The sequence below is a fragment of the Hipposideros armiger genome, unplaced genomic scaffold (genome assembly GCF_001890085.2).
Source record: "Hipposideros armiger isolate ML-2016 unplaced genomic scaffold, ASM189008v1 scaffold_824, whole genome shotgun sequence".
Taxonomy (NCBI): domain Eukaryota; kingdom Metazoa; phylum Chordata; class Mammalia; order Chiroptera; family Hipposideridae; genus Hipposideros; species Hipposideros armiger.
The window spans coordinates 122,318-132,394 of NW_017732174.1; the positions used below are offsets into that span (position 1 = coordinate 122,318).

The 10,077-nt window shown below is 43.1% G+C and overlaps 1 protein-coding gene across 1 annotated transcript in view; it reads left to right on the forward strand.

Annotated features, from left to right (window-relative positions):
• LOC109374454 (carcinoembryonic antigen-related cell adhesion molecule 1-like) overlaps positions 1-9,543 on the forward strand; it is a 40,878-nt gene extending 31,335 nt beyond the window's left edge. Inside the window, 4 exon segments of the mRNA XM_019629035.1 lie at positions 4,988-5,126; positions 5,910-5,962; positions 6,636-6,667; positions 7,717-9,543. Coding sequence (XP_019484580.1) covers positions 4,988-5,126; positions 5,910-5,962; positions 6,636-6,667; positions 7,717-7,836 — 344 coding nt within the window. The 3' untranslated portion in view covers positions 7,837-9,543.
• The last annotated feature ends 534 nt before the right edge of the window (positions 9,544-10,077 follow it).

Below are 10,077 nucleotides of genomic sequence, written 5' to 3' on the forward strand. Positions count from 1 at the left end.
GGGAATTGGAGGAAGGGGAACAGACAAGTTGCTGTCCTTTTGTTCTTCAGTCTAGTTGTGGAGGACGTTGCTTCACTGGCCCAAATTGGCACCATCATTGCGATCTTCCCGGGCGAGGCAGATCAGTCGCCCGCTTCTGGATGGCTGCTCACAGGCGGCTGCTGGCCGCTCATGCTGGCTGCTGGCTACACACGGTAGCTCATGGCAATCCACTGCAGCAGGGGCTGCAGCCTACGCGGTCGCCGGCGACTCATGGCAGCCCAGCTCCAGGTTGAGCTGTTGTTCAGCATCTTAGCTGTAGAGGGCAGTGTCACTGGCTCTCATATGTGGGATCTGAACCGGGGCCCTCTGCGTCCCAAGCCAGCTCTTAACCAATACACCACTCGGCCGGCCCTAACACATTCCTTCTGTCACCTTTTTATTTTCTGTTACCTACTCCATGTGCTACAATGAACACACAGGGCTTTGAATCAAGCTCACCTCTTTCCCCGCAAACAAAAGCATAAAACCACCTCTAAGGACAGGTATGCAGGACAGACTGTTGCTCTTTGCTCTACTCCAGGCTCACCTGGTGACTCACTCTGCTCTCATGCCATCTGTGGTGGAGCAGAAGGCCATAAAGTTGCATGGGCAGCCTGTCTTCAATCTGGCCTAATTGTGCCACCAATCGACACCTGAGCCTCCATCAGGCCAGGCTGCATGGAAATAGGAGAGGAATGAGATGTGGGACAGGCTCCTCTGAGCTGTGTCCTGGCTCTGAAGTCATCAGCTGTGTAATGCTGTGTGACACCAGCATATATGATATACCCAGGAGAACAGTGAATGATGGTGGATACTTGAAAAATAGATAGGTTCATCCATGAAGTCCCTTCATGGGACAGAAGGAGCAGTGCCAAAAATTTATAGTTTACAGAAAAGGTTAAGAGTACCAGCCTATTGTTAAAACTGTGACTACTTTTCTCTAGAGATTTTCTCTGATAGTTACTCCACAAGCCAGGAAGGGAAAGTCCTATTCAGATTGAGAAATCCTTTAGATCGGAATTTCTCCAGATCCTAAGGTCATGGCTGGTCATTCTCTAATAAATTATTTAAGAAAAAGGAAATGCCTTCCCTTCTCTATGCAAAGCTACCATACTAGACAGGGAAGGGGGTCTGGTCGTTTTGAAGCTCACAAAAGCTCCAGGAAAGTGACCCCTCAGGCTAGAATGTGTAATATAAGTGACCCCCCCTTGTCCCATCGTACACCTTCCTGGGAGGATTTTTCTACCAGTGGTGTGCAAACTGATAGAAGTCACGGGCGGACAGAATATCAATCAGGAGGCCATTGCAGTAAACAGAATGGAAAGTGGTTAAAAGCTTAGTCTCTGAAACTAATATTCTTAGTTTCTTATCCTGAATCTGACATTCACTGTGTGACCTTGCACAAGATTCTTTTTTTTTCTTCGATTATTATATATTATGTGGTAAAATATACATAAGATTTACCATTTTATTCAATTAAATATACAATTCAGTGGCATTAGTACATTCATATTAATGGTTGTACAGCAATCACTACTATCCATTTCTAGAACTTTTTCATCTTACCATACTAAAATTCTGTACCCATTAAACAATAACTCCCCACTTCCTACCTCAACCCCTGGTAACCACCATTCTACTTTCTGTCTTTATGAATTTGACTATTCTAGGTACCTCGTAAACGTGGAATCATACAACATTTGTCCTTTTGTGTCTGGCTTATTTCATTTAGCATATTGTCTTCAAGGTTTATCCATGTTGTAGCCTATATCATAATTTCATTCTTTTGTTGAGGCTAAATAATATTCCTTTGTATGTATACATCTTACTTTGTTTATCACTGATCCAGCCATGAACTTCTGGGCTGTTTCTACCTTTTGGCTGATGGGAATTAGACTGCTGTGAACATGGGTGTACAAATATCTGTTCAAATCCCTGCTTTCAGTTCTTTTGGGTGTATACCCAGAAGTGGAATTGCTGGATCAAATGGTAATTCTTTGTTCAATTTTTTGATGAACTTTCATACCATTTTCCACAGTGGCTGCACCATTTTACATTCCCACCAGCAATGCACAGAAGTTCTAATTTCTCCACAAACTTGCCAACAATTGTTGTTTTCTGGGGTTTTTTAAAATATATAATAGCCACCCAATGTGTGTGAGGTGACATTTCATTGTGGTTTTGATTTGCATTTTCCTGATGATTAGTGATGTTGAGCATGTTTTCATGTGCTTATTGGCCATTTGCATATCTTCTTTGGAGAACTATCTGTTCAAATCCTTTGCCCGTTTTTTGGTGTGTTTTTTTTTAAGATTTTTATTGGGGAATTGAGGGAAGGGAACAGTGTTGGGGAATTGGGGAAGGGGACCAGCCAAGTTGTTGTTCTTCAATCTTTGTTGTGGAGGGCACCATTTGCCATGTAGCTTCCCGTCGGCAGCTTGTGGTCTCTAAGCTCAAGGTGCTGTGTTCAATTTTAGTTGCGGGTGGGCGTAGCCACCATCCCATGCGGGAGTCAAACCAGCAGCCTTGCTGTTAAGAGCGCACACTCTATCCACTGAGGTATCCAGGTGGCAGCTCAGCTCAAGGTGCTGAGTTCAGTCTTAGTTGCGGGTGGGCATAACCCACCATTGAACAGGCAATCTTGTTACACCACCTGAGCCATCCTGCCACCTGTTGGCTGCTCAGTGACAGCTCAGCTTGGGCATAGCATCACTGGCCCATGTGGCAATCGAACCAATAGCCCTGTTGATCAGAGCTCGAGCTCTTAAGCCAACTCTTAACCAACTGAGCCACTCGGTCTGCCCCTTTGCCCATTTTTTTATTTGACTTTTTGTTGTTGAATTGTAGTTCTCTATATAGTCTGGATATTAATTTCTTATCAGTTATATGATTTGTAAATATGTTCTCACTCTGTGGGTTGTCTTTTCATTTTGTTGATAATGTCCTTTGATACATAAAAGTCTGCAATTTTAGTGAAGTCCAATTTATCTATTTGTTGTTGTTGTTGTTGCTTGTGGTTTTGGTTTCATATCCAAGAAATCATTACCTAATCCAAAGTCATGAAGTATTCACCCTATGTTTTTGTCTAAGAGTTTTTATAGTTTTAGCTCTTACATTAGGTCCTTGATGCATTTTGAGTTAATTTTTTGTATATAGTGTCAAGTAAGAGTTCAACTTCATTTGTTTGCATGGATATTCAGTTTTCCCAACACCATTGGTTGGAAAGATTGTCTTTTCCCATAGAATGGTCTTGGCACCCCTGTCGATATTTGGGGGCCCTTGAAATTCCATAGGAATTTTAGGAAAAATTTTTCTATTCCTGGAAAAAAAAAAAAAGGTCATTGGGTAGTACTGTCATCTTAATATCATGTCTTCCAATCCATAAACACATCATGTTTTTCCACTTATTTATGTCTTTGATTTCTTTCAGCAATGTTTTATAATTTTTCAGTGTATAAGTCTTTCACCTCCTTGGTTAATTACTAACTATTTATATTTTTTGATGCTATATGTTATAAATGGAATTGTTTTCTTAATTTCCTTTTGGGATTTTTCATTGTTAGTGTATAGAAACATGACATATTTTTGCATGTTGATTTAGTATCTGCAACTTTGCTGAATTTGTTTATTATTTCCAACAGGTGTGTGTGTGTGTGTGTGTGTGTGTGTGTGTGTGTACGTGTGTGTGTGTATGTGTGTGTGTATGTGTGTGTGTATCAGGGGTATCTTTAGTGTTTTCTACATAGTAATTAAACACTTAGCAAAATGCCACACACAGAGGAAATGTTCCATAAGTGTTAGCTGCTATTATTATTGTACTACTATTATCATTAGCCTCTATAAAGTCAGGTAGTCCTAGAGTCCAATCCCAGATCCACCTCTTACTAGCCGTAGGACTTTGGGTAAAGTTTTCATCACTCCGAGCCTCAGTTGTTTTCATCAGTAAAGTGGAAATAATGTCTATCTGAGAGTGTTTAGCACAGAGACTGACACATAGTAAGTATTCCATAACAGTAATATTAATATTAACATTAATATTAGTCATCAACCTTGAGTTGGTAGGTGGGGGCAGTAAAAATAAAAAAAGAAGAAACAAATGCAAAATGTATTATAAGGGGGGTGGGCATTACACACAAAAATCATTGGGACATGGTTACTGACTAAATATGGGAAAGGCAAAATAGGAGTTGAATGCAAAGTTTCAAGCCTAGTTTGTTCGTTTTCATCCCCTGAGATGCAGCCAAGATGGGATTAGATGGGATTAAATATAAGATATTTATTGGAAAAAATGCCCGTGAAGGAAAGTGGGATGGGAGTGGGAGAAGCCTGGGAGATTCCTTAGACCACAATGCAGACCTGATTTCTGTGAAGGAGAAAGAGGAAGTTTAGGTGTCGTTTTAAGAGAGTATCCGCAAGGGTGATGGGGGGCGGGGAGTCCTTGAGGTAACTTCACCCATCAGAGGAATCCCATTTCTCACAGAATTGGGTTTATTTCAGATCCCTGCTGAGAGCCTTGGGAAACGTGGTCTCTGTGCAAAGGGGGTGGTGAATTCAGAATGCACCACCTTCCGCCAATTAAGCTCCCACCACAAGAGACCTGAGAGGCACATATTCATGGCTGCCACACCTCATACACAAAAAGATGCAACCAAAAAATGGTGGGAAGTAATACAAAAGTAGCAATCAGCCTTTTTCACATTTCCAAAGCTTCAAAAATATCTGAGTGCAGAAAGGCCAGGATGGAATTGAGGCAAGTCTGACCATCAACCTAGAAATACAGTGAGAGAAAAATATTACAAGGATATAGTCAGCTAATCACCTCATAGCAACCTCCCCACAGAAAATGTATTTCTTAGAGGAACAGGTAGAGACTACTTCACGTTGAGAGTTGTTTCCCAGGGCACCCCCATTGTAAAATAATGTCACTGTCATTCATTCTTCTCTTTTCTATCCTTGACAGATAAAGATTCAATACAGCCAACTCCTGTCCAGCCAGGTCCTGGCCTCTCAGATGGGGCTATTGCTGGCATCGTGATTGGAGTCCTGGCCGGGATAGCTCTGATAGCAGCCTTGGTGTACTTTCTGTATATCAGAAAGACTGGAGGGTATGATGGCCTTTCTCTTGTCCCGCTTTCTCCAGGGCTAACCGCCATGCTTGGGAGAGGGAAGGAGACTCCCCTCTGTCTCTGGGCCTGCATCTGCTCCTCCTCCTTCCGAAACCCCTGCTTCTCGGCACTAATTCCTGCGGCGGCTCCTTCCCTGGACTTCAAACTTCCTGTACCTCACTTTCTCTTGGACATGGTTATTCCCATCCCCATCTGGTTTAGGGTGGGCAGAGCCAGTGATAGTCCTCCGTTCCCCTGGCAGGGAAGCCAAGGTCCAAGAAAGAAAACAAATGAGAAAATAAATGAAAGGAGGAGCAGGAGAAAGTGAGTTGTGTGCTCTGTCAATCACAGGAAGAGGAAGGGAGAGGAATAGGACAGGAAGAGGAATAGGACAGGAAGAGAACCTAAGAAAAAGCAGAAACCAAAGGCCTCTTGAGCAATAAATGAAGTGTGTGTGTGGGGGTGGGGAGGGTGGGTGCGGGGAGCGAGGGGGATACAGCATCTACCTACAGAAGGTGTCAGGGTAGAAATAGGCTCAGAAGCAGTTGAAAAAGATTGGACCTAAATAAATGTGAACCTCAGGCAAGCAGGAAAGGAGCGCACACTAGAAGTGATGGAGGGTACATTGAAGAGGAGGCCCTAAGAGCAAAGGCAGTACCAACCCTGGTATAACTGAACCCTTGAGGAGCCCCAACAATTATCTCCTGACAGTGTCCTTCCTAAGTCAAGGAGCAAAGATCCTCTGCTTGGGAACAGCAGTCACAGTGTCTGATATTTATTTAGGGCAAGCGACCAGCACGATCTCACAGAGCACAAACCCTCAGCCTCCAACCACAGTAAGTACAGCTATCACCCAGTGAGAGCTGGTGTGTTCCACCACACGCCCTGCCCTAGCAGGGAACCCTGGATTCCCAAATACTCCCTACCTTCTGAATTTGTAGAGGGCATCTCCATTTCCCAACCTTACGCTGGCATAAGACATCACACCCTTCTAGCCACAAAAGATCCCCTGAGACACAGCCCCGGAAGAGACACACTCGCGTAGGCCAGGCAGGCCTAAGTAAGCTGGACATGTTTCCAGGAGCCATTCCCATCCTTACTCCTTCCCTCCTGCCTCTAACGGATGTGGGCACTGTCCTTTGGTGAGACGTTCCCTTGTGGTGCTCTGGGTGCTGTGGGCCTCATTGCCCCTCTTTGCCACTGGGGCTTGTTGCTGAGGAACATCTGGGCAAAAATCAAGGCCTTGTGAACTGGAAAAAATCTTCAGAAGTGGACTGAGGCCTCCGTGGCTTTACTCCTGCTCCCCCTCTGGTACTAACACCCTGGGTCTGGTCTACAGAAGCTGAGGAAAGTGAATTCCTTAAGTAATCATGGGCCACCTCCGTACCCCACCCTCCCACCACCTGCCACCTGCTTCATTAGAAATCTCAACAGCTTAGGAACACCACCCTCTAAGGCTGTAAGGCAGCTCTGCATTTTCGTGGATTAACTCTTCTTTTACTTCCTCAGGTCAGGGTCATTCTGACAACTCACCTAACAAGGTAAGCACAGCCAGTTTCACTGGCTCATTTTCACATGGAAATATCTCTGTGTAGAATGGATTACTCTTGAAGACACAAATGCGAGAGCAAGTTTGGGTCAGAGTTCGTCAATGCAGCAACAAAGACATATTGGTTAATTACTCCCTTGGGTCTACCTCATGTAAGAACGTGGGCCCTGGAGTCATCTCCATCCTGTGTTTGAATCCTGGCTGTGACTCTTAGTAGCTCTGTGACCTTGGGCAAGTAACTTAACCCCTTTGATCCTCAGCTTTGTCAAATGTAACATGGGCATGCTACCCACTTCAAAGAGATTTTTAAAGAATTAAATGAAATAACAAATGCAAAGCACCAGCCCAATGCCCAACATGAGGAAAGCACTGGGTCATTCTCCCTTCTCTCCTTTCAATCTGACCCTGCTTTTACTGTCAAAGGATAATGTCCATTCCAACTGGTCTGAGGTCTTAATTCCTTTACTTTGTAATCATTTCACCAAATTTCACTCATCTTAACCTTTCAGTAGAGCACACATATATATTGAGAAGTACTTAGATCATAAGTATATGACAACAATGTATAAATTTTCATGAGTTGAACATAAGCAGCATGGAAATCAAGAAACAAAACATGTCATCCCTCCCTCCCAAAAACCCTCCAGTCACTTCCTTCCAAAGAGTAACCACTATCCTGAATTATAAAGCACTAGGTTAGTTTTGCCTGTTTGTTCTCTTATGTTGAAAATACAGTATATCCTTATGTGTGTCTGGTTTCTTTCATTCAAAATAGTTTTGTGAGATTTATCCATATTGTCGTATGCATTTGTAGTTGTTTTTTCTCATTGCTGTATCATCGTATTCCATTGTATGAATACCATAATCCGTCTCTTGCAATGATCAAAGGATGTCAGCAAGCAGAGATAACGGATAATAAAAGCCCATCTCCAAAGCCATAAGTTTCAAAGTGGTGATAGTAGGTGATGTTGAATCACACCGGACAATGTGATGACCTGACCTATGACACTGATTTAACTGACCGCTGCTCATGCCTTTCAGGTCGATGAAGTTGCATATTCTTCCCTGAACTTCAATGCCCAGGGATCCAAAACACCAACTTCACCTTCCCCATCCTCAACAACCACAGAAACGCTTTATGCAGAAGTGAAAAAGAAGTAACGCAACTTGCCCTGCTCACTGCACTGCTGAATTATTCCAAGCTTCTCATCTCTGTCACGAGGAGATCCCTTTACTCTCAGGAAAAAGGAGAAGCTTCTTTTCCCCTCTTCACTCCCTCAGGAGGCACCTCCCCACTGCCTGGTCACAGCCCCTCCCTTTAGTGTCAACAGACGGAAAGGTACATCCGGAGTCTGTAGGAAGCCCAACCGTCTTTGTTATTGAGATTTGGCAAAGCAGACCTTGAGATAGAGCTGCCAGAAACTCCTGCCCTTTTCCTTTTCTGACCTAGACTCGCTCTAAACTTCCCTTCCAGAGCACACTCATTCCTTCCTATCTCAGTCCCCTCCTGTTGGAGTCTAACTTGAATTTGCCATAACCTTGAGATTTATATCCTTATCCACTGTGCCAGAAAAGAAGAAAGGGAAAAAGTAAAAGCTTCTCCTATTTCTCCAAATCCCAGGGTAAACCCACCACACACAGGAAAAAATATATACATAACCAGTTTTTAACTGGAAAATTCTACACTTTTGTCCACTGTCAGGGTGTCTACCTGTAGAACCAGAGAGTAAAACACCTTGCTGCTTGGCTGGAATACCACCTAAGCCCTTTGGCAAGCCTGTCTTCAGAAAATCCACTAGAAGCAGCTAGGAAAACTATAGGTGATTCCCAATGGAAAATTTTTTACAAATCATGTATTTTTAAATAACTTCATGGCTTTAGTTAAGGAAATGGGAAGAAGAAGGGAGTTACAGAGAGCTACCCTTCTGAGATTATTTAAGTAATTATTAAAAAATGCACAATTTGAGGTATTGGGGGTTTTGTTTCCGTTTCTCTGAGACATACCACCATTTTAATTTTTGTGTCTCCTTATTTATGTGAAAGGGGTTATTTTTACATACTTAGCTTAGCTGTATAAGCCAATCTAAGAGCCTTAGGTAAAAGAAGCCACCAAAACCTCTCAAGTCCCCTTGGCTAGGAGTTCCTCAAGGCCTTCATGTCAGGGGCTCCAAATAGAAAAAAAAAAAGGAGTTCTCTTACTCATGGCTAGAAGAGGATCTAACTCAGTTTCCAGGCATCTCAGGCCAATCATCAACCACCATTCTATTGCATGTTTCTGCCTGTGCATGTTTGTCTGTCTGCCCCACTCACTTTCTCAGGAAACCTTGGCCTCTGCTAAGTTTGATTCTTGAGAAGTGGGCGCCCTGAAGGGAACACTATCACTCACGCTGTTGACATTGTTTACAACCTAGAAAGCTGCACTGGTGCTGATGCTCATTAGGACACGGAGTGGGGGATTATAGCTGGGCCCTAGGTTTCTTGAAGAGTCTCTGGAATTTGTTGTCTCCCATGGGGTCTATGAGTCCCAATGTGTCAGAATAAAAAGGAAGGGCAGGAGAAGGAGAGGCAAATGTACTTCCCACCCAGCCTTTACACAGATGGACTCTCCTTGGGGCTGTTGAGAGGAAGGTTTCATTTGATATTGATTGCTTGATCTCATGCTGTGTCTAAGAGGACCCTCAAAGAGGGTTAGTTGGGAGTTCTATGTACTCAGGTACCTCTTTCAGGGTTTTCTAACCCTGACAGACTGTATATAATTTCCCTCATCCATGCTATTCTGTTATTTAATTTTGCCTGGCTAAGGCCACTCCTGAATTATTTGTAAAATTGGCTCTATATTTATAATAAAAATTATATATCAGACATCAACATGCTGCCTCACAGTTGATACTACTTAAGACAATGTCTTCTTTACAAGCAGGAGAAAGAGAAATTGCTTAACTAGGAGTCCGAGTAAGCCTATTCTAAGTCTACAGATATTTGATCCAGTGATCAGAGAATTAGCCAAATTCATTTGCACACCTGCTAACAACGTGAGTCCATCTAGAAGCAACGCCACAGCTTCAACCTGACTGGAAGAAACTGCTATTTTCCTCTGGGAAAGAAGATAATTTCATGGGTAAATGATCTCCTGGCCTCTTTATTAGGAACAAATTACAACCTCCCCCTCCCCCCGCCACAACTGGTTCCAGTGAATCAGATGCAGTAACAGAGCTTTCATCATAGGAGCCTCCACACTCTCTATAGCACCTTCTGTCTTCCTTGTCCCCAGTTACTTTTTCTGCCCCCTCATAGGGTCAGATATCTTCTAAACTGAGTAACCTTCATTTATGAATTCCACTACATATTAGCCTGTTATCTCATTTCCTTTACTTCCAAGCAATTGAAACGTGTGTGTTATTT